This window comes from Cajanus cajan, chromosome 9 (genome assembly GCF_000230855.2).
Source record: "Cajanus cajan strain Asha chromosome 9, NIPB_CcT2T_4, whole genome shotgun sequence".
Taxonomy (NCBI): domain Eukaryota; kingdom Viridiplantae; phylum Streptophyta; class Magnoliopsida; order Fabales; family Fabaceae; genus Cajanus; species Cajanus cajan.
Window position 1 is genome coordinate 10,328,293 of NC_138525.1, and position 24,513 is coordinate 10,352,805.

At 38.0% G+C, this 24,513-nt stretch overlaps 3 protein-coding genes across 3 annotated transcripts; 2 read left to right on the plus strand and 1 right to left on the minus strand.

The window, feature by feature from the left end:
* On the plus strand, positions 1-3,137 carry LOC109814159 (protein LEAD-SENSITIVE 1). The gene is made up of 2 exons (XM_020378523.3): positions 1-211; positions 2,182-3,137. The coding sequence occupies exons 1-2, from the start codon at positions 118-120 to the stop codon at positions 2,907-2,909; spliced, it is 822 nt and encodes a 273-aa protein (XP_020234112.2). The 5' UTR covers positions 1-117; the 3' UTR covers positions 2,910-3,137.
* Positions 3,138-4,582: 1,445 nt separating this feature from the next.
* LOC109814187 (2-methylpropanoate--CoA ligase CCL4) lies at positions 4,583-8,152 on the minus strand. The gene has a single exon (XM_020378560.3). It carries the CDS (start codon positions 6,497-6,499, stop codon positions 4,808-4,810), a length of 1,692 nt encoding a protein of 563 aa, XP_020234149.2. The 5' UTR covers positions 6,500-8,152; the 3' UTR covers positions 4,583-4,807.
* A 4,658-nt stretch (positions 8,153-12,810) lies between these two features.
* Positions 12,811-13,314, plus strand: LOC145951930 (uncharacterized). The gene has a single exon (XM_083064121.1). The coding sequence runs from the start codon at positions 12,811-12,813 to the stop codon at positions 13,312-13,314; it is 504 nt and encodes a 167-aa protein (XP_082920247.1).
* Positions 13,315-24,513: the final 11,199 nt, after the last annotated feature.

Here is a 24,513-nt window from a genome sequence, read left to right on the forward strand (position 1 = left end):
CAAACCAGGAAACTTAAGTAGTAAGAGAGTGGCATCACAATACAAACCAGGAACGGGGATACGCAATCTGAGATTCTCTTTTTACGATTTTCGTAGGGTTTGGATTCAGAGCGGGAAATGGGAGTGCTTTCCAACATGATCGATCGGGAACAACTGAAGCCCGGTGATCACATTTACTCTTGGAGGCAAGCATACATCTATGCACACCACGGTCTCTTCTTTTCACTCTTCATTTTTTATTTTCTTTTTAAATTTATCATCTTTTTCGGGTTTTGCTTTCTGGGTGTTCGTCGATTGCACTTGTGTTTGCTTTAACACGATTGATTTTGGGGTTTTTTTAATTTTATTTTATTTTCCCTTTTGGTTGTTGATTTGAATTAGGTTTGCGTCATGTTTAAGCTTCGTACCGTTATGAATTTTAAGGCCCAATTCAATTTTTTTTCCTTTGAAGTTCGGTTAGTGTTGGTTAGAATTGTTTTGTTTTCATCATTGTTTTGTCGCATTGGAAAATCTCAAATGGATGAGGGGTTGGGATTTATTCAGTTTAGAATGTGGAATGCAGATACAGAAAGTGTGTCGTGTGTTGGGTTGGCAATATAATATAGTCTCGCTGCAATTTTGCTGCTAAATTTAAAATTCTGCATGCTGAAGGGCTAGCGACGTAGTTATTATTGGATCAAGCTTAGTTGCTTTACTATTCACTAAACGATGTTCCTGAATCAAACAAAATTGAGCATAAATTAAACCATGAGAGATATAAAGGGATTAGGGATATCAATAATGATTGTCTTTGAACCTGTAAATTCGCCCGAATTCTGGTGGGAGAGAGTTGGTTCTTGCCTTATGGTGGTGGTTATTGGTGTGATGTAACCCTTGGCTGGTGTCTGTTATATGTGATAAAGGAGATCAATAAAATGGTAAGTATTTAGGCTTAGATAGACAGCTTAAAACTTGTAGTTTGGGTCTTTATTCTAAACCAATTGCTCAAATTGCTAACAATCTTTTGCATTTGATTGTAACTTGATAAGTAGGATTTGATAGCCTATGATTCAAGCCCTATAGTGTTGAGGTTCAAAGTTCGAATCATTCTGTTTACGAAGCTCATGAATGGGATTGATATTTTCCTACGACTAAGGATTGTTTTGTAGATTTGTATTTATGGAATTGAATGTCGTTGATGGCACTTATCATTGTTTGGTGAGCACCTACGGAGCTGGAAAGATAGTTTCTGCTTTAACCATAAGAAGAAGCTAATGCAAATATCCACCAACTCTGATTTTTGTCTAGTGTTTATTTGCTACTTTTTCAAGTATCTTAGTCATTATCTATTTAAAGAAATCCTTTTATACCAGTTATGTCTCAACTCTTAAGGTTTGGAATGTTAACTCTTATGGAATTAATTATTGAATGGCTTAAATTTCTTCCAATGATATTTAAACTAAATAAGCTCTGATAAGTTTCATGTTTATGTTCTAATTGCATAATCTACATTCAAAACTAAGAGTTATAAATATTAGTTCTTAATAGTCAATTTTACAATTCTTGGATGTATTTTGGTGAATTGACTTGTTCATTTGAGTGATCAGTTGTGGGTGAATCTTCAATCCTTGTAGTTTTATTGCGTTGTTTAAATACATCAGAAATATGTAACTTCAACTTTGTTTAGCTGTTTATGTAAACCAATGTTGAAGTTGATATTTGATTAATTTGGAAACAAACACAAGTGCATGAATAACCTATTGATATGAAGGGGTATATTCTTCTATTGGATGTGATTAAGGATGTAAAATGCAGAGGCTGAATGCTTTTCTAGACCAGTTAATTTTTTGTCAAAGGAATGATAGGTGGGGTGAAAAATCATAGGCTCTGTGTCCTCACTTATGTGTGTGTGGGCCAATGTGTGACTCCTTTTTGGTTGGTGAGTAAACAAAACCTTAGTCTCTTTGTGTATAAAGAGAACACAGAGCTGATACCATTCACAAGAATTTTAGGATTAGAAAGCATTTTGGTCAGATTTATTACGAGCCAATGATCCTGTTGCATGGTTTAGTCTTTTTCTGTATTTTAAATTTGGAGACTTTGACTTGAATTGAGCTTAGAACCTGCAGTTTCTGTTTATTTTATGTATGGTATTGAAATTTTCATCTTGGTTTTGTCAATTGCTTTCATTCAAAATACCAGGAATATATGTCGGTGATGGAATGGTGATCCACTTCACCAGAGGAGCAGGTCAAGAAATTGGAACTGGAACTGTGTTGGACAGTATCCTTTTCAGTTCATCTCCCTCTCATTATTCTGACACTCCATGCCCGAGATGTGGCGACCAAAGTACAAGTGATGGTGTCATCTCTTCCTGTTTGGATTGTTTCCTTTCTGGTGGTAATCTATATGTCTTTGAGTATGGTGTCTCGCCTGCATTTTTTCTGGCCAAAGCTCGAGGAGGCACCTGCACTCTTGCTCCTTCTGATCCAACTGAAGATGTCCTTCGCCGTGCTTCATTTCTTCTTGAAAATGGGTTTGGTGGCTACAATTCTTTCAAGAATAACTGTGAAGACTTTGCACTTTACTGCAAAACAGGTCTTCTTGTACTCACAAGCCTCGCTGTTGGCCGCAGTGGTCAAGCAGCATCTTACTTAGCTGCTGCTAGTACTATAGTTTCAACTCCGCTTCGTTTTATGACCACCAGTTTCAGTGGTTTGGCATTGGTTGGTTTCAGTTTTTACTGTGTTGGCCGATTGGTATCTGATATTGGAGTACGTCGTGACGTGGCCAAAGTTCCAGTGGAGAACCTTATAGCTTCACCTGCCTTAGGTGTACCAGAGAACACGGCCCAGATGACTGAGAAGCTTATAACTTCACCTGCCTTGGGTGTACCAGAGAACAATGCTGAGATGGCCAAGGAAGATTAGCGTTGGTTTGGAAAACTTTCATATGGAATGTTAAGCTTGATTATTATTGTAAATGGTTACATGTACACAGTTGAAGTCAACTCCCTCCAATATCCGTTGTTTTTATTTGTGCAGATTCTATTTATGTAACATGTTCTTTACTAACTATTCTATCATTTGGATATTACATCACTTGCAAAATTTGTGTTGCTACCTTGGTAATATATAAAAAACAGTGGATTGGCTCTATATCTTGACTTCTGTTATCAAAATAACATGACAACAGTCAGGTCTGTGCTGCTTCGGACCCAAATTAAATTTGTCTTACCCACAGATGCGTTCTTGCTCCTATTTTAAAGTGAATGCACTTTAGTTGAACTGCCAAATGAAATATTGTAACTTGAAAGGGACTTTGCCTTTCAGAGATTTACGTTTCCGTGCATGGTTGTTACGATGTGTATACGGATATATGCAGAAAAATGTGATGCGACTCTTTCTAGGTTCATCAATAAATTTAATGGCGTGTAAAAGAATGTGTGGGCAAGAAAAATGTTGCTGTTTAATGATAACCTTTCACAGATGTGTTCTAATGTTGTGCAACACTTGTTGATGGGTAAAATATATGAGCAAGTTTCTTTCTTTTTTACTATTTGTATAATACTACTCAACTCTTAAATTTTGTTAGAAAATGCAAAACTGAACTGCCTGGCAATGCACTCCAATTTGGTAATTTGACCCCAAACATTAACTATTCACTAAAATACATATAAATGAAAATAATTATCTTTAATAAGAGCATTTTTAGAAATTTCTCTTTAAACTATAGTATTTTATGAGTTTTTCTTCAACATAAAGGGATTTGGAGATTTTTTTTTACTAATTTATTTCAATTTATATTTATAATAATTATTTCTAAGTTAAATTTTAATATTTTAAAAATGAGTTATCAATAATTAAAAATATTTTCTGTCATGATATAAATCATTTATATTTGTTATAATTTATATTTTCAAAAATATTTATTTATATATATTTTTTAAAGGTGTGGAGTTCAAAAAAACTAGTTTTCAATCGTATCTGTTCGTGCTTTAGTGATTTGTACTACAAAATTTATTTGGGAGTTGCTATGGTACCCTCAAAGATTGAGGAGTTTCAATATATTCTTTATGTAAACTTATAAAAATTTAAAAAAAAAACTAATTTACTTATAAAATGAATAATCTAAATTATATTTATAAAATGAAAAGTAAGATAAAATTATAGAGATTAAAATTATAAGATTTCAATAATATTATAAAATATTAAAAAAAAGAAAAAATTAATAAATAGTAGAAATAAAAAATTATAAATATAGAAATTCAAAAATTTAGGACCAAAAGACAAAAAATATACTTAAAAAATTATTAAAATTAAAATATAGAAATTCAAAAATTTTAAGTGAAAAGATTAAAATATGCTTAAAAAATTATTAAAATTAAACTATTTAAATATATAATAATATTATTATAAATAAATTAGAATATATAAAATAAAAATAAAATGACTAAATAATTTAAAAATTAAAAGAATAAAATATCATAAATATTTAAATAAATTATTAAAAATATAAAATATAAAAAAACTGTACCAGAACCCTCTCAAATAAGATGGGTACCATAGAATTTCTCAATTATAATCACTACCTACTTGTATTTGTATAGTATGAAAAGATTTTACACAAGGTTAATAGAAATCCACTTTTATTAAAATTATTGGATGGATATTGATTTTTTAAAATATAAAAACTAGAGCTTTTAAGGGAAATCTCAGGAGGATTTATGTCTATAAATCCTAAATTTAGATTAGTAGTAGCAGCAGTAAGTTCCTAACAATTCATTATTCCAATTTCCAAACTTAATTGCAAAATTAAAATATTAATCTCAGAATCTAACATGCCACCAGTTGACACCAATCTGTAGGGTCTTAGTGAATGAGAAGAGAGGAGTCGTCCCATGTCCTCGGCAAATCTGTCTCAGCATGAACTTCTGGATCTTCCCCGTCGACGTTTTCGGAAGCTCATCTTTGAAAACCACCGTTTTCGGAACCATGTAACGCGGCATGTTCTCCCTACAAAATTGAATTATGTCTTTCTCAGTGGGTTTCTCCTTCACACATGCTTTCAAGCTCACAAACGCACACGGCGTCTCTCCCCAATACTCATCCGCTCTCGCCACCACCGCCGCCTCATGCACCGCCGGGTGATTATACAACACCGACTCCACCTCCACACTGCTCACGTTCTCACCGCCACTAATAATAACATCCTTTGACCTATCCTTAATTTCCAAGTACCCATCTTCATGCATGACCCCAACATCCCCGGTGTAGAACCAACCGTTCTTCAAACAACTCGCGGTTCCTTCGGGGTCTTTAAAGTACCCTAACATCACACACCCTCCTTTCATCACAACCTCCCCTATGCTAACCCCGTCGTGCTTCACGCTCTCCCCTGTGGGACCCACCACGTCCACCTCCGCCATCCCCACCATTCTCACCCCCTGCCGCGCCTTCAGTCTCGCCCTCTCCGTCGCCGGCAACCGGTTCCACTTCTCCTTCCACGCGCACGACACCACCAGGCCCCCGGTTTCCGTCAAACCGTAGCCGTGGCTCACCATGAATCCCAGCGCCTCAGTCCGGAGGAGCACCGCCGAAGGCGGCGGCGCTCCGGCGGCGAGAATCTGCACAGGCTTCTCCAACGGTTTGTTTTCGGGGGAGTTGGTTAGCATGTTAAGCACGACGGGAGCGCCGCACATGTGAGTCACGTGATGGCGTTTTATGAGAGAGTAAACAATCTCGGCGTCGAACTTGCGGACACATATATTGGTGCCGCCCACGGCTGCGATCCCCCACGGGAAGCTCCAGCCGTTAGCGTGGAACAGTGGAAGCGTCCAGAGAAAAATTGGGTTCTTGGGCACCGCCCAGTCGATAAGGATACTAAGTGTCATGATGAGGGCTCCTCTGTGGGAGTGAACAACACCTTTGGGAGACGACGTCGTTCCTGAGGTGTAGTTGAGAGTCATGGGGTCCCACTCGCTGTTGGGCTGAACCCACTCGAAGCTTGGATCGCCCTTGCTCACGAGACCCTCATACGTGTCCATGAAATCAACGCTGGGTGAGGTTTTCTCCACTGTGTCGTCGGTGATGAGGATGAGGATTGGGCGTTGAGTGTTTTCAGGGAAGAGGGATAGGGCTTGGAGGACCAGATCGCGTGAGGCGCAGTCCACGAACACGACCGTGGAGTTCGCGTGACGGAGGATGACGGAGACGGTGCGCGCGTCTAGGCGGGTGTTGATGTTGTTGAGAACGGCGCCGGTGAAGGGGATGGCGAAGTGGAGCTCGTACATGGCGGGGATGTTGGGGGCGACGACGGAGACGACGTGGCCGGGACGGATTCCGAGGGAGGAGAGGGCGGAGGCGAGCTGGAGGCAGCGGCGGCGCGTGTGGGACCAGGTGAAGGTGGTTTGGTTGTAGATGATTGAAGGAGTGTCGCCGTAGACGGTGGCTGCTCTGTCCAAGAAGCCGAGTGGGGTGAGAGGGGAAGAGTTAGCGGTGTTTGGTTTCATCTGTTCCATTTTGCCACAACGAACACATGCACGTAAGGTGGCGACGTCCCTTAATTAGTAGATTTTGTGGCCTTAGCTGAATAATGATACCAATAACTGGGAGAAATATACAAAGAAAAATAAGGACAATTCCTATGGTTGAAGCTTGAAATCAATAAAGGTTATATCAATCTAAAATAAGGGCAATTCGGAAATTAATGATCCTCCATATGAAAAAATATCATCTTTGAAAACAAAATAAGTCATGTTAGATTTTTAGCTTAGTATTAATTGAAGTAACTTTTTATTTAATTATACTCTTTCTAATATTTATTATTAGAATTCGTGTTAATTTTACATAAAAATTTGTAGGAAATACTGTTTTTATAATTTTTTTTACAAAATTTTATCTTTAAATAATATTTCGTAGATAATATATTTTTGCGAATTTTAAAATTTACCGTAAAATTTCTTGCAAAAAAATACTATAAAAAAATTATTGTGAATTTAAAATTTCACACTTCCAACATTAGATTATAGGTTTAACACTCAATTATACAAAATTAACTTGTAAGGTGAGTGTTTGGTATGGTTGAGTGTTGCTCCAGCTTATATACTCTTTAATTATTTTATTTCTAATCGATGTGAGACTTGAAATTCTCTTTAAATATTAAATAGATCATTTCTTTAGAAAGAAAATTAATTCATTATATTGAACTACAAAATTATATTATTTTAACTCTTAAATATTCAATATTCTAAAAAAACACAAATGAAGTAAGGATAAGAAAATTTACTCTTAACGGTTCTTATTTTTAAGAACATGAGCTTTGCTAGGGTTTCTGAGGGTGAGGAAGAAAAAGTGGATCAACATACTACAAAAAAGGTTAAGACAAAAGACGGAGAAGTGGTGCTGGATTCCACCATGGATGAACAAGGGGCTAATCCCCTAATTGTAGGAGTCTGAAACACTCATATGTTGAAAGCGTGTTGACTACGGATGGTGGACGTATCCTATCTGATTATAACATTTTACTGAAGAAGATGGAAAAGTATGATGAACTGGTTGAGGAGGAAGAGAACCATTTAGTGGATGGAGACTCTGACCTTGATCGTTATCCAACAATTAATATTACTCAAGCGGAGTTTGAGGAATGATATGTTCTTCGTGGAAGAAAGCTTTAATCATCCACGCCTTGGGTAAACGCATTGCATTCAAGATGTTGTAAGAATTGTATCTTGTTTCTTGCGAATTTTCTTGTAAAAATAAATTTACAAGTAATGTTTACTAAATAGTAAAAAAAATTCGCAGGTAACTTTTCTTGCAAATTCTCCTGCCAATTTTAATCTGCAAGAAAAATAAAAAATATATATACATAAATTTATAAGTTTAAGAATTAAAAGATTTTTCTCAAGTCTCACATCGATTAGAAATAAAACAATTAAAGAATATATAAATTGGGGCAACACTCACCTTACAAGTTGATTTTGTATGGTTGAGTGTTAGACCTATAATTTACAATCTAAGAGTTTAAAAGGTTATTTATCACATGTTAGATGCGTGGAAGCAAATTTCTTAATGCTTCGGATGAATTCATTATAAGTATTTGAAAGTTGAAGAGTTATTAATAGAAATTGTACAAAAATTACCCCTGAATAGTAATTTCTTTGATTTCTTTTCATAAGCAATTTTCCTTTAGAATTTATTGCAAAAAAAATTCGCAGGAAATTTCACAAGAAACTTTCCTACGAATTTTTTTCGTAGGAAACTTTCCTGCGATTTTTTTTTGTAGAAAAATTTCTTGCGAATTTTAAAATTCGCAAAAACATATTATCCACAAAAGTATTACCTAGAGATAAAATTTCATAGAAAAAATTGTAGAAACAACAATTCCTGTGAATTTTTATGCAAAATTCACATAAAAAATCGCATATAATAAGAGAAAATATGGTAACAAGTTTTTACAAGACATTATTCTCAAATATAGGGACTTCGACTATAGTCTGCTTATCAAATGCTTTCTGTGACACCCTTACTACCCCAACACATACATCGAAATAATATAATTAAATTAAGAGGAAAAAACTTTCAAAATTGGTAAAAGGGTTCACATAAAACTTCATAACTATTCTTTCTTCGATATAAGAAAATGACTGAAAAATAAATCTTGAAAGGTAGAATTTAAGAATTTACAATTTTAAAATCATTTATTACAATACCAAATCCATATAAATATTCTGTCCTAGAAATCCTCTGCCCCGATGTCACACTATCAGAGCATTCCCATAATTTAACTGTTGGCATTCTAGATGCCACTCGTAGCCGGATCTTCTTCACCTAAAATATCCACAGTTTATACGGTGAGAAAAGAAAATATCTATATGCAAAGTACATACATACACATCACAATATAATCTCATCAAAATTCATTATTTAACAAAATATATATCGATATATATATATATATATATATATATATATATATATATATATATATATATATCAATTATTCATCATCCACATCTCAAATCACATTTAACATATCTCATTTCACACTAAATATTTATTTAACATATCTCATTTCACATACATATCTCAATCCATCATAATCCACACCAATTATACAATTTACAATATCATTTCTATATCCATAATTCATGTCAATCTTACAATTAACAATATCATTTCCACATCCATAATTCACACCAATTTTACAATTAACACTATGCCAAGACCTCACCACATCTGACACAAGTGATACGGGTTAATTGCCTCCCACACCAAACCAGGGTCACGCCCTCCCTGTAGCATCACTTACCCAGGGGCCGTGCCATCCCTAAGGAGTACGCTCGTCCCTGAAGCATCACCTACCCAGGGTTCGTATCATCCTTGATCATCCGGGAGTACGCTCGTCCCTGAATCATCAACTACCCAGGGTTCGTACCATCCCTGATCATCCAGGAGTACGCTCGTCCCTGAAGCATCCACTACCAGGGTTCGTATCATCCTTGATCCTTTAGTGTGAGGAACCACAATCACATTACAATCCACACAATCTCTTGCAATTAACCCTATGTCAGGGCTGCCATAATCGACATAAGTGGTGGTGTTAACTGTCTTACTCATCCCACACCATGCTAGGGTCACGCCCTCCCTGTAGCACCACTTACCCAGGGGCCGTGTCATCCCTAGTCATTGATGTGAGGCACCACAATCACAATCATAATCACATTCGTACAACATCTCATCTCATAACTCAAATTCATATCACGTACACAATTTCACATCACATACTCAATTCCAAATCACATACTCAACATATAAGTCTAACAAAATAAGGATTTACACATCCCTCAAGCAATTCACATCTAGATCATCAATTCTTATTAAATAATATAACAATAACATTCATAAATTAATATGATACTCAACGAAATTACCAATTTAATATAATTTCAACATAAACAGTAAAACCCCTAATTGTTCCAAAACCTAGCTCACAGGCACTTTTCTACAATTTCATTCTCTCTCCTAGAGCATCATTTTTACAAACAAATCATATATTCATAGTCCTAAGTACATACAGAATCACATAAGATCAATAATTCCCCAAACAGAAATAATTATAAAATTGCTCATAATCCTATGGGTTCTACTTCTACCCAATTCTCTTATGTAACTCTATATATAAATAATTCCATTTTCTCCCGTACTTGGATAAATAGGAACTCGGGCAGAACCTTCTCCTCTCTTTCCTTAAACAGTGACCGGAACTAGGGCAGAACCTCCTCCTCTCTTTCCTTAAACAGGGACCAGAACTAAAACTGGGGCAGAATCTCATCCTCTGAGTTCCTCTTGGTCTTTAGAGAGAAGAAGAGGAACGGAAGAGAGAATAGAAGAGAAGAGAGAGTGAGAATGAGAGGTGTGTAGAAATGAGAGGATTTGAGGTCTATTTATAGGATTTTTCACCCACCTACCACTACGACCCGTTCCAAAATCGGAACGGCCCGTTCTGGGCCCTTCAAACCTATGCAAATTTCTCAACTGGAACAGCCCGTTCCAAAACCAGAACAACCCGTTCCAAAATCCAGCAGAACGGCTCGTTCTGCTTCCAGAACGGCCCGTTCTCCCAACCAGAACGACCCGTTCTCCATCTGAAACGGCCCGTTCTCCTTCCGGAACAGCCCGTTCCAAGGCCGTTCTGCAACAATAAAACAAATTGTGTTTCCTCTTTCAGAACGGCCCGTTCCATATTTGGAACGTCCCGTTCCGACACCCAGAAATATCCTTATTCCTTTATTAAAATTACGAAAATGCCATTAATAATAGTAATAAAAAAACTGGGTGTTACACTTTCTCTCAACTTGATGAGGAGGAATTGGCGGCTATTGGGAGTCAAATCAGTAATAAAGAAATTTATTCAACAACTAGAAGAATGAGAGGTTTTAAGGCCCCTAGGCCTGATAGACTACAAACAATTTTTTTATCAATCTCAATGGAAAACTATAGGTCCTGTTGTGTGTCAACTCATTCATGAGATTGAAATGGAACTAGCTAAGGTTGTTGACATTAATGAAACCATGATTGTGTTGATTCCAAAAGTAGAGAATATCACCCATCTAAAACAGATGTGTCCTATTGGGTTGTGCAATGTTTCTTACAAGATTTTAACCAAAGTGTTGGTCCACCGGCTCAATAATGTGATAGAAAAGTTGGTGCATCCCAATCAATGCAATTTTATTTTACACAGACATAGCAAGGATAACATTATCATTTTTCAGGAAGTTATTCATTCTTTAAGAAGCAAGACAAGTAACAAAGGATGGATGACTATCAAGATTTACCTCGAGAAAGCCTATGACAGGTTGAGGTGGAGCTTTGTGAAGGAAACACTTATAGATATTGGTCTTCCACTTAATCTTGTAGACCTAATTTCAACTTGCATTTCCTCTCCTAGACTCCACATGCTTTGGAATGGCGAGGTTCTATAGGAATTCCTACCATCACGTGGAGTTCATCAGGCGATTCTATCTTTCTATATTTGTTTGTTCTTTGTATGGAACGCCTCTTTCATCTCATTACACTGGTTGTTGATTCTGGAGGTTGGAAAGTAATTAAACTTTCTAGATGACCCTTCCCTCTCTTATCTTGCCTTTGCGGATGATCTTATGTTATTTTCAGAAGCATCAATGGATCAAGTTAAAGTAATACAATTATGTCTAGACCTCTTTTGCGATAGTTTGGGTCAAAAAGTCAGTGTGGAGAAAACAAGAATCTTCTCTAAAAATGTAGCTTATACATGTGGGAGGAGATTAGTAATGCTTTTGGATTTAGTCGCACTGATAATCTAGGAAGATATTTGGGTATTCTTGCTCACTATACTCGAGTTTGTCGTAGAGATTATCAAGCTGTTATTAACCGGGTGACCACGAGACTCAGCAGATGGAAAACTTCTTCTCTTTCCTTTGTAGGTCGTCTCACTCTGTGTAAGTCTGTTCTTGTTGTCATTCCTTCTTACACAATGCAATCAGTTCATATTCCTCGCAACGTTTGTGATGAAGTGGATAGATTATGTCGAAGCTTCTTATGGGGGAATATTCTAATTAGCAGAAAATCCATGCTATTGGGTGGGATAAAATTTGTCTTCCTAAAGAGTATGGTGGTCTACGATTGCAGTGCATGAGAAATATCAATAATTCATTTATGATGAAAAATGGATGGAGTTTAATTTGATGACTAAACCTAATAAACTATGGGTTCAAGTAGTGAGATCCAAGTATAAATGTTTAAATGGATTAATCCCTCAAGTTCAAAGGAAAACGTCCATGTCTAATTTAGGGCAAGGAATCTGTGCAAATTGGTAACATGTCACTTCAAATATTCGATGGAAGGACAGTGAGATTTTAGTATGATTCTTGGTTGCCTAATGGATCTCCTATTATTAGGCAAACTAATTCCTTTATTACACCCGTGGATTTGTTTAGATGTGTTGGTGACTACGTCAACGAGCATGGCTTTTGGGACATTGAACGTATTAAAGATTGGATTCCTTATGAAATTTTTAAGAGTATTATACATCACCCTCCTCCTATAAGTAGTGCAAGATCAGATGTAACTTGTTGAGGCCTGGCTTCAGATGGTGTTTTTAATAAAGTCAGCCTATGTAGTTGTGTCTCCAATCAACATGCCTACTCGACCATCAATTTTTTTAGATATCTGGAAGTGGCAAGGCCCGAAACGAATCAAGAGCTTCCTCTGGTGTGTTGCGCATGAAGGACTTCTCACGAATAAAACCAAGGTTGCTCGCGGATTAACTACCACGTCAACTTGCCCTTTATGCATGCAAGGTGTGGAGACCACTCTCCTTGTACTACGGGACTGCAATTTTTCTTGTGAAGTTTGGAAGAGGAATATTCTTGGAGATGATTTAATTATGCAACCTACTAGAGGAAACGTACAATCCTGGATGTTGCACCATCTCGCAAGGCAAAGTATGTGGCCATCTACATTTGATGTGGCGTTGGATTCTATTTGGCATAGAAGGAATTCTTTTGTCTTTCAACACTTGTCCATCAATGTTAATCAATTGGCGTATAAAATTGAGTCTCGGATGACTTCACTCCTTTCTAGCCATTCTCCTTTTGGCTTAGAAGATGAACGAACATACAACCCTCTCTCTAGTTCTTGGATTTGTCCTCCTGAGGGTTTTATTAAAGTTAATTGTGATGGTACAATGTCCAATGGTAGAGAAAGTTCATGTGGAGGAGTGATCCAAAACTCTGAAAGTGGATTCTTCGTTGCTTTTACTAGAAGAATGAGTAGCTACTCAGTTATCCAATCATAATCATGTGCCATTTTGCAAGGGCTTCAACTTATTGTAGATCGTCAACTAGGCATGCAAATCATACTTGAATCAGACTCTTTGGAAGCAATTAATCTATTGAAAGACAGGTGTCTTAAGAATCATCATTGTGCTGATATAATTCAAAAAATTTGCCAATTATCCAATGTTTTTTTGAGTTTTTTAATTTCGCAAATTTTTAGAAAAAACCAATTCAGTGGCTGATTTGCTAGCCAAACATAGAGTTATTTCAGGGAAGAATTTTATTGTTTATGACTCTCCCCTCGTCTTCTCCTCTCCTTATTAGTTGTTGATCTAGCAGGGATAGTTTGAGTTTTGTTTTCTTTTTGGACTTTTAAACCCCCTATTAGACCAACATAAAAAATTAAAACCCATCATCATTAATTTATATATTTAATTCAAATAAATATTTAATTTATTAATAAATTAAAATTAATTTTTATGAAATTTTTATAAATAATTTAGTAAAATAATATTTTATTAAGTAAATACTTTTAATTTTAAAAGTCTATAAATTATCATTAAATTAAAACTCATTATTGTTAAATTATCATATTTATAAATTTTTAAATATTTAGTTTAATTAAAATTAATTATAATGATATATTTATAAATAATTTAGTGAAATAAATTTTTTTAATTACAAATCTTTTAATTATTAAACTTATAAATTTAAACATTTTTTAATTTTTCCTACGTATTAAAATTAGCAGGAAAATTCACAACAAAATTACTTAGAAAATGTTTCTATCATTTAGTAAATATTACTTACAAATTTATTTTTACAAGAAAATATGTAAGAAACAAAATAAAATTCTTACAATATTTTCTGTAAATTTTTACCACGAAAAAAAATTTATATGATCATTAAAATTGTAACAAAATTCGTAAAAAAAATTTGTAAATTATTTTCATAAAAAAATTGTAAGAAATTTTTGTAAATTATTTTTCACAAAATTTCTTTTATGAAATTATTATTGCAAGAAAATTTATAAAAAAATTCTGTAAGAAAATTCGTAGGAAAATTACGTTTTTCTAATAGTAATGGTTTGTGTTATTGTTGCATCTTTTTTAATAAAAAAGTTATGAAATTAATTTTGTAAAACCAGTTTTCTTTCATTTATTAATTAGTTTTTCTTGGTCAGTATTATATAATTTAAAACAACATTTATTAGGAGGAAAGATTACTATGCATACATAATATAAGCTAATATCACATGCAATTCACGTGTTTAATCACATATATTGTGACACCCTTACTACCCCAAATCATAAAGTGTAATAATGTAATTAAATTAAGGAAATAAATTTTTTAACACTGGTACAAGGGTTTACATTAAAAACCTTCACAAATCTTCAATATTCAAAATGATTGAAAATGAACATTAGAAAATAAAATGTAAGAGTTTACAAATTGTTTTTAAAGTAATAAGTACAACTCCAAATCCATATAAAAATCCATGTCCTAGAAATCCTTTGCCCCGATGTCACAATATCAGAGCATACCCACAATTCAACTGTTGGCATTCTAGATGCCACTCATAGCCGAATCTTCCTCACCTAAAACATCCACAATTGCACGGTGAGAAAAGAAAACATCTATATGTAAAACACACAAGGAAAAACACAACATAATCTCATCAATTATTGAAGTCTTTACAAACATATCCATACATTCTAATTCTATCAATCATGCATCATATTCACATCACAATTTCACAATCACACCAGTCTATCACAAATCTTGCAATTAACACTATGCCAATGGTCACGCCACCTCAAGGTCGTGCTACTCTAGACATAAATGATACGTATTAATTGCCTCACTCATCCCACACCATGCCAGGGACATGCTCATCCTTGTAGCATCACTTACTCAAGGTTTGTCTCATCCCTGGTCATATGTGTGAGGAACCACAATAACATCACAATCACAATCATCACAAATCTTACTATGTCAAGGTCACGCTACCCTTCAGCCTAGGGTCGTGCTCACCCCTGACATCACACTGTGTCAAGGTCACGCTACCCTTTTAGTAGCCTAGGGCTGTGCTCACCCTTGACATAACACTGTACCAAGGTCACGCTACCCTTTTAACAGTCTAGGGCCGTGCTCACCCCTGGTCATCAATATGAGGATCCACAACCACATCTCATTCACATTCCACACATCTTATTTCATAACTCAAATTCATATTACATACACAATTCCATATCACATATACAATAGATAAGTCCAACAAAATAAGGGTTTACACACCCCTCGAGCAATTCACATCTAGATCATCAATTCTTAACAAGTAATATAACAATAACATTCGTAAATTAATATAATAATCAATGGAATTACTAATTTAATATAATCTTAACATAAACGGTAAAACCCCCAATTATTCCAAAACCTAACTCACAGACACTTTTCTACAATTTCGTTCTCTCTCCCAGATCATCATTCTTACAAATTATTAGCATATTTCTAATCCTCAACGCATACAGAATCTAATGGGATCAACAATTCCTCAAATAAAAATAATCCAATTTTTCCAAAACCTAGCTTACAGGCACTTTTCTATAATTTCGTTCTCTCTCCCAAATCATCATTCTTACAATTTAAATATATATTTCTAATCCTCAATACATGCAAAATCTAATGGGATCAACAATGTTTCAAACAGAAATAATTATAAAATTACTCATAATCTTAAGGGACGCTTCCTCTACCCAATTCCCTCATGTAACTCTACATATAAATAATTCCCTTTTCCCCCGTACCTGGATAAACAGCAGTTGAAACTAAAACAGAGATCTCTTGGTCTCCTCCTCTAAGTGCCCCTCGATCTTCAGAGTGTAGAAGGGAAATAAGAGAATGTAGAAGAAAGAAATCAGAACTGAAAGAAGTTAGAACTGAAAAAAATATGATTTTAGGAGTGCCAAAGCACTCAATTTATAGGCATCAGGATTCGGGAAACGACTCGTTTCAAATCCGGAACGGCCCGTTCTAAAATCTCACGTCATGTGTAAAATTCACATCCAGAACGACTCCACCCAAACCTATCTTAACGGTCATATTTTGGAACGGCCCATTCTGAAATCAGAACGGTCCGTTCTCAAATAAGGTTCAAAGGCCATTTCTGAAATCCGGAACGGCCTGTTCCCAACTAAGAATCATAGGCAAAATTTAATGGTTTGGAACGGCCTGTTCCAAATCCAGAACGGCCCGTTCTGAGCTTCCAAAAGTAGGTATATTTAGTAATTTAGAACGGTCCGTTCCAATTTTGGAACGGCCCGTTCCGGGCTACTAAATCACCTTAATTGGGCTCTTGGCCCAGTGAAAATTGGGTTGTTACAATTCTCCCCTCCTTTATGAAATCTCTTCCCTGAAATTTTTGCAAAGGTAGACTCCTCGCATCTTGCTTTCTAATTCCCATGCAACCTCACTACCTTATTGATGTACAATTCTATCAATTTTTTCCAAGTAATATCTATTATCAACAAGGATAAGGCAAGCATACTTGAGGAGTCTATCCACTATAACTCAAAAAGAATCAATCTCTTAAGCGTCTCAGACAAACCTACAACTAAGGTCTATCCACTCACCATCTCACTTCCAAAATGGGACCTCTAAGTACTACAAAAATTCCTAAAGACTTCTAGCATACTAAACACGAGTATACAAATTCCTCTACTCCTCTCTTTATCTTAGGCCACCATGTTTCTGCTGCAGCACTCTGATACATCCTCCTAAGGTCCTGATACATCTCAGTAGCTCCTAAATGAATGTTAAGAGTACTCTTATGTCCTTCCTCTAAAATCATCTTTCTTAATTCAAGGTTACTAAGCACCTAAGTTTGTTCTTACACCTCAAAACAACGTCGATTTCTACTCAAAAATGGTTATCTATACTTCTACCAATATTCTCCACTTGGTTCCCTAAGAAAGGATCTGACTCCTAGGCTTCTCTAATCTCATCCATTAATTCACTAGCCACTTTCAACATAATCAATTCAATGCTCCTAATGATAATCTCACACACCAAGCATAAGTCTCTAAATTCTTCAATCAAATCCAACCTTTAAATAATCAAAAATGATATAGCAGAGGTCATCATAATCAAGGCATCTATCATAATATTGGTTTTACTTCTATGATCATCTCTAAAGATCAAGCACCTAAGCGTAAGTTCACTAGGTATACATATCAGTGTGCTTCTCCAATTTCTTTCAAAGATCCACTTGTTACTTGAGTCATACCTAGTTTCACACTACTAGGAGTAATCTCTTAAGTCAAACTTAAATCCCTAATTTGAGTCCAAAGATTGTCGCCACCGGCCCGAAACGGGCTTTCGGCATTCGCGAAGGATGGTTGGACTCGTTATTTGTTTTAAAAATGTGGATTGCTAGAATGACTTATTCTCAAACTGAGACCTCGTCAAACGAGCAATTTTATTAAAAGGCTCACCAATCCATATTAATCCCAAGCGGGACCCTCCATGGATTAGTGGTTTTCGCAAAAGGAGGGTTCGTGGAGTCGCCACCAATGTTTTACTCAAAACATTGGAAAAAGGGATAAGGCAATTGATTTAAAAATCAACTTTGGCCACTACAACCAGAGTTGGGTAAGGGAGTCGGTTACGCGTGGGGAAGGTGTTAGCACCCCACGGCGCCCCTTTCGGGTTCCCTATGACAGATTATTTTTAAAAGAACAGTATAAAATTACTAAATTACCCCTATTTATTCTAAGCAATTATAAATTGACTATCTACATGATGACAGTTTAAATATGCACACAGAAAGCAGTAAAAGGAAGGATTGAAGGGAAACCTCTTGAAGCGTGCTTTTATATTGCAAAGAACTGGGAAGCGTTTTGGCGTTCCCTCGCTCTACAAGCCCGCTCCTTACTCTCCTAGAACAAAATTTTGACTAAGGGAATCAAAAAGATTTCCCCTCGACTAGGTTCGATCCTCAAGCAAAATGGCTCGGGGCTCAAGAACTTCGTCGGATCAACTCTCCGAGTGATTTCTAGGGCAGAACACTGCTCAAAAACCCCAGAATACTCAAGGAGAGGGTTGAAACTATCTGAAAAAGTGTGGAATGACGTCCAATTGACGTCATATTTATAGGGAATAGGCGCAATACGGCCTACAGGGGCAATACGGCCGTATTGAAATTTTTGAACTTCAATACGGTCGTATTGAAGTTCAATACGGTCGTATTGAAATTCAGAAATTTCAATACGCCCGTATTGAGTTCGCTGCGGTTGTATTGAAGTGTCAATACGGTCGTACTGACTTCAATACGGTCGTATTGAAGTTTCAGAAACTTCAATACGCCGTATTGAGTTTCGCTGCGGCCGTATTGAAGCTTCAATACGGCCGTATTAAGTTCAGTACGGCCGTATTGGGCTTTTTCCCTCCACTTCTTTATTTTGAGCTATTCTAAGACCTCTAGACCTACAGAGAACCCTCCTAGGGCCTTCGAGGAGTCCTTCTGGCTGATTATCCTTCAGTCTTCGAGAGTCTTCAAGCTTTATTTCCGACCCGGACAATTTTAGGGGTCTACAGCTGCCCCCCCTTTACTTAGTCGGACGGCCTTTTGGTGTATCGGCTGACAAGTAAAGGAGTTGACCCAATTGTCCGGGTATTGCGCCGACCTTCTGACTTGTAGCGTCTTCCGGTGGAAAAAATGTTGAGTAGCCTCTCCAGGTGGGTGCATACCTCGGCGCTTCTGACATCCTCGGTAGCTGAGTTTACCTTCTCCAAGGTCAACTTCACTCGACGCCCGAGCCGGAAGTTGGACATCAACGCGCCTCTGATGACGCTGATGGTTGAGTACCCGCCTTTCCAGGCTTAGCTTCACTCTTTGTTTGAGCCGGAAGCTAAGTACCTTTGTGACGACGGTGAGCAGTGTGAGTTTCGCCTCTCCAGGCTTAGTCTCGCTCTTTGTTCGAGCCGGAAACCAAGCACCTTTGTGACGACGGTGAGCAGTGTGAGTTTTGCCTCTCCAGGCCTTGCTTTGCTTGTTGCCCAAGCTGGAAGCTGTAAGTACCGTCTCTCCAGGCTTAGCTTCACTCTTTGTTCGAGCCGGAAGCTAAGTACCTTTATGACAACGGTAAGCGGTGAGTACCCCTTTTCCAGAGATAGCTTCGCTCATTGCCCGAGCCGGAAGCTGCATACCTCCGTGTTTGTGACGACGGGGTAGCGTGAATATCTCCTTTCCAGGGATTCGTGATGATTTTGTCTCCACAGTCCACGATGCTGCTTCGACGGTTGTTTTTTGATTTTGTGCCACTAAGGGCTGGATAACGCAGGGATCCGTCTAGGGGATGTGCAGTTACTCATAGGTTCTTGTGTCCCAACTTTCCATTGCGTAGTTGGTTCCCACTGGGGAATTTCTGATTCCTTTGGGTGCAGACACAAAGATGCTCTTTCTGATGTGAGCGGTGCCTTATGATTGGCTGACGTCCTTTCGACGTTGGTGGAGTATCCCGGTTATCCTTGTTCGGGTGTCTCTTTTGGTTTTCTGATTTTGTTGCCTCTGTGTAGGCTGTTATCCACTGGGGGATTTTGTCGTTGATTTTGATTAGCCTCTTCTGTTAGGCGTATCAGCTTGACGTTCAATGATTGGCTGAGAGCCAGATTCCACTTGGGGAATGATTATTGATTTTTTTTATTTTTCTCCTTCTGCAGGGATGCCTCTTGAGTAGGCGACTGGGGATTTGGGGATCTTATGTATCCCAGAGTATTATTTTGGAAGCCTCTACAGGCTTAGCCTCACTCGACACTTGAGTTGGAGAGCTATCTTCACTGAGGAAGTTTAAGTCCTTTGACTTGGATATTCTGCTTGGGTGATCGTGCGTCCATTGGGAATGTCGTCGATCTTGCTTTGATAGCTCTTGCTGGGGATTTTGAGTCCAAGAGCGTGAGTTGAGGTTTCTCTAGGGAGTATTATTTCTGCGAGCCTCTCCAGGCTCAATTATTCTTTGATGTGGGGGATGAGGAGTATTGTTTCGGCAAGCCTCTCCAGGCTCAGTTATTCTGTGCAAACTGATGAGTATTGTTTCGGCAAGCCTCTCCAGGCTCAGTTATTCTGAAGGAGTATTATTTCGACAAGCCTCTCCAGGCTCAATTATTCTGAGAGTATTCTTTCGGCAAGCCTCTCCAGGCTCAATTATTCTGAGATGCTGTTGATTTTCTGAATCTTTGTATTTTGCTTGCTGCTGTCATACACAAGCAATTTTTCTATTTTTCTATTTTATGCAGTTGCCTCATGATAAGGTCTTTGAATGTGCAACTAAAGTGTATGTGATGCACAAATGCAATACAATTTTTATTTTTGTTCATTTATTTTAGAAAAGTGAGTGGCTCTCCCTATCCTCTTCTTCTTGGAGGACTTTCTGTCATTGACGCGAGGGAGTATTTTTGTGAGCCTTTATGCAGGGGATTATGGATTTTACAGGAACCCCTCCAATTTTCTTTTATTGACCGATTATTAATGGAATTTCGTACAATTTTATGAAAAACCAACTCAAAGGCATAATCACATGGTCAAGAGAGAAAAGAAACAAATGGATATTTTATTGATATTCACAAATGTTTATACAGAAAGATTTACAAAAGGAATTTCTGAAGAAAGGCTGGCCAAGGTAGGCTATACATTTTTGGCTTAAACAATTATATCTGTAATTGTCGCTCTTCTCGTTCCCCTAATCGTCTTGGGTGAGATGCCTGAGCCAGGAGTGTAGATACTGCAAGACGCTTGCTTCTAGAAGATTATCACTTGAACCGCCTTTCGGTTTTCGGTTCAAGTGATCGTTGCTTGCTTTACTTTTTGCATCTTATTCTTTTGCCCCTAATTTTTGCCTAGGACGTGTCCTAGCGGGGATAATTTTGCCTTTGTTTTGCCTAGTACCCTTGTACTGGCGGGCTTTTGTTTTGCCCTAACTTTTGCCTAGGATGCCTTTTTTGGGTTTTCATCCTAGCGGGCTGATGCAAGCAACGTCTTCAAGCATAATACTTCTTTACCACGTCAGCATTGACTGGGTATCGAAGTTCTTCTCCGTCCATGTCTGTGAGAATCAATGCTCCTCCGGAGAAGGCTCGCTTCACCACATATGGTCCTTCGTAATTTGGGGCCCACTTTCCGATTTTGTCCTTTTGAGCTGGTAGCAATTTCTTCATCACCAGCTCTCCCTCGTGGTAGATTCGAGGATGGACTTTCTTGTCAAAAGCCTTTTTGATCTTCCTTTGGTAGGCTTGACCATGGCATATAGCGTTCAGTCGTTTTTCTTCGATAAGGTTCAATTGGTTATATCGACTTTGAACCCATTCTGCCTCGGAAAGTTTTGCTTCCATGATTACTCTCAGAGAAGGTATCTCGACTTCAACCGGCAGAACTGCCTCCATTCCATAAACAAGGGAGAATGGAGTAGCTCCTGTGGATGTACGTACTGAAGTCCTATAACCATGGAGAGCGAAGGGTAGCATCTCATGCCAGTCTTTGAATGAGACAACCATCTTTTGTACTATCTTCTTGATATTCTTATTGGCTGCCTCGACTGCCCCATTCATCTTTGGTCGATATGGGGAAGAGTTATGGTGCTGAATTTTGAACTCTTTGCACAGTTCTTCCACCATCTTATTGTTCAAATTGGATCCATTATCAGTGATGATCTTATCGGGAATACCGTATCTGCATATGATGTTCTTCCTTATGAAGGATGTTACCACCTTTCGGGTCACATGAGCATACGATGCCGCTTCTACCCATTTAGTGAAATAGTCAATGGCCACAAGGATGAACCTATGTCCGTTGGATGCTTTTGGCTCGATGGGTCCAATAACATCCATGCCCCACATTGCGAATGGCCATGGTGAAGCCAAAACATTGAGTGGCGTTGGTGGGACATGAATGTTGTCGGCATATGCTTGACACTTGTGGCATTTCCGGACGTATTGGTAACAATCCCTTTCAATGGTCGACCAATAATATCCTGCTCTGAGGATTTTCTTAGCCATTGCAGGCCCGGGAATATGGGTACCGAAAACCCCCTCATGTATTTCTTTGATTACATTTTGAGCTTCGACTTGGTCTATACATCTCAACAAGACCGAGTCATAATTCTTTTTGTAGAGGGTTTCTCCAATCAACAGAAATCCCATGGCCCTTCTTCGGATATGCTTTTTATCATTATCACTAGCCATATCAGGATATTCCCCTTTTGACAGATATTGTTTGATGTCATGGAACCATGGATGATCGTCAACAGCTTCATCTATCAGTAGGCAGAACGCTTGCTTATCGTGCCGCCGGATATTGATGATGGGCATTTCATGCTCCTTATCCAAGGCGAACATCGATGATAGTGTAGCAAGGGCGTCAGCAAACTGATTCTCCTCCCTTGGAATGTATTCAAAGATGACACTTTGGAAGAATTGTGTCAAATCTTTGATATGCTCAACATATGGTATCAGTTTAGGATTTCGGACTTCCCAGTCACCTCGCAGTTGGTGAATGACTAAAGCCGAATCTCCAAATACTTTGAGCTTTAGGATACCATTGTTGATTGCTGCTTGGATTCCTAACGCGCAAGCTTCGTATTCGGCCATGTTATTTGTACAGTCGAAGTTGAGTCTCGCCGTTAGGGGGATATACTTTCCTTGTGGGGAGATTAGTACTGTTCCAATCCCCTGTCCAAGCATGTTGGAGGCTCCATCAAAGTACATGGTCCACGTGTCATCTTTAGGATCTTCATGTTGTATACTCATTATATGCTCATCGGGGAAATCATCCTGAAGGGATTGATAGTCATTGGTCGGTCCGTGTGCTAGGTAATCAGCTAAGGTACTACCCTTGATGGCCTTTTGTGTGACATGTATGATGTCAAATTCTGATAATTGCACTTGCCATCGGGCAATCTTCCCAGTGATTATTGGTTTGTCGAACACGTACTTAATTGGGTCCATTTTGGAAACCAACCAAGTAGTATGCCTTATCATGTACTGCCTGAGCCTTTGTGTTGCCCACGCCAACGCACAGCAAGTCTTTTCTAATGGCGTGTAGCGGGTTTCATAATCAAGGAACTTTTTGCTCAGGTAGTAGATGGCTTGTTCTTTCTTTCCAGTTTCGTCCTGTTGCCCTAGCACGGCTCCCATGGACTCATCAAGCACTGTCAGATAGAGGATTAATGGCCTTCCCTCGACAGGTGGCACCAATATTGGTGGATTGGCCAAGCACTGTTTGACCTTGTCAAAAGCTCGTTGACAATTCTCATCCCAAGTTTCGGAATGATTCTTGCGCAACAGCTTGAATATTGGTTTGCACGTGTCAGTCAACTGTGCGATGAACCTTGCGACGTAGTTCACCCTGCCGAGGAATCCTCTAATTTCTTTCTCAGTTTTAGGAGGAGGCATTTCCATTATTGCCTTTACTTTATCGGGGTCCACCTCTATGCCTTTTTCACTGACGATGAACCCAAGAAGCTTACCCGACCGAACTCCGAAAGTACACTTAGCCGGGTTTAGCTTAAGCTGATACTTACGAAGCCGATTGAATAATTTTCTCAAATATTGGATGTGGTCCATCTCGTCTTTTGACTTTGCGATCATGTCATCTACGTATACTTCAATTTCTTTGTGGATCATATCGTGGAATAGCGTCACCATCGCTCGTTGGTAGGTGGCACCCGCATTTTTAAGTCCAAAAGGCATCACCCTGTAGCAGAAAGTTCCCCAGGGTGTAATGAAAGAAGTTTTCTCGCGGTCATCTATATTCATCTTGATTTGATTATATCCCGAGTATCCATCCATAAAGGAATAGAGCGTGTTTGTGGCTGTGTGATCCACGAGTGTATCAATATGTGGCAAGGGAAAATCGTCCTTTGGACTGGCACGATTCAAATCCCTATAATCAACACACACTCTAACCTTCCCATTCTTTTTGACGACTGGCACAATGTTAGCCAGCCATTCGGGATACTGGGATACAACCAAGAATCCCGCGTCCAATTGTTTTGCCACCTCCTCCTTAATCTTTAAGGACCATTCGGGCTTGATTCGTCGAAGCTTTTGCTTAATAGGTCGAAACCCCTCTTTTAAGGGCAACTTGTGTTCGACAATGTTGGAGTCCAACCCGGGCATATCATGGTACGACCATGCAAATACGTCCTTGTATTCCCTCAATAATT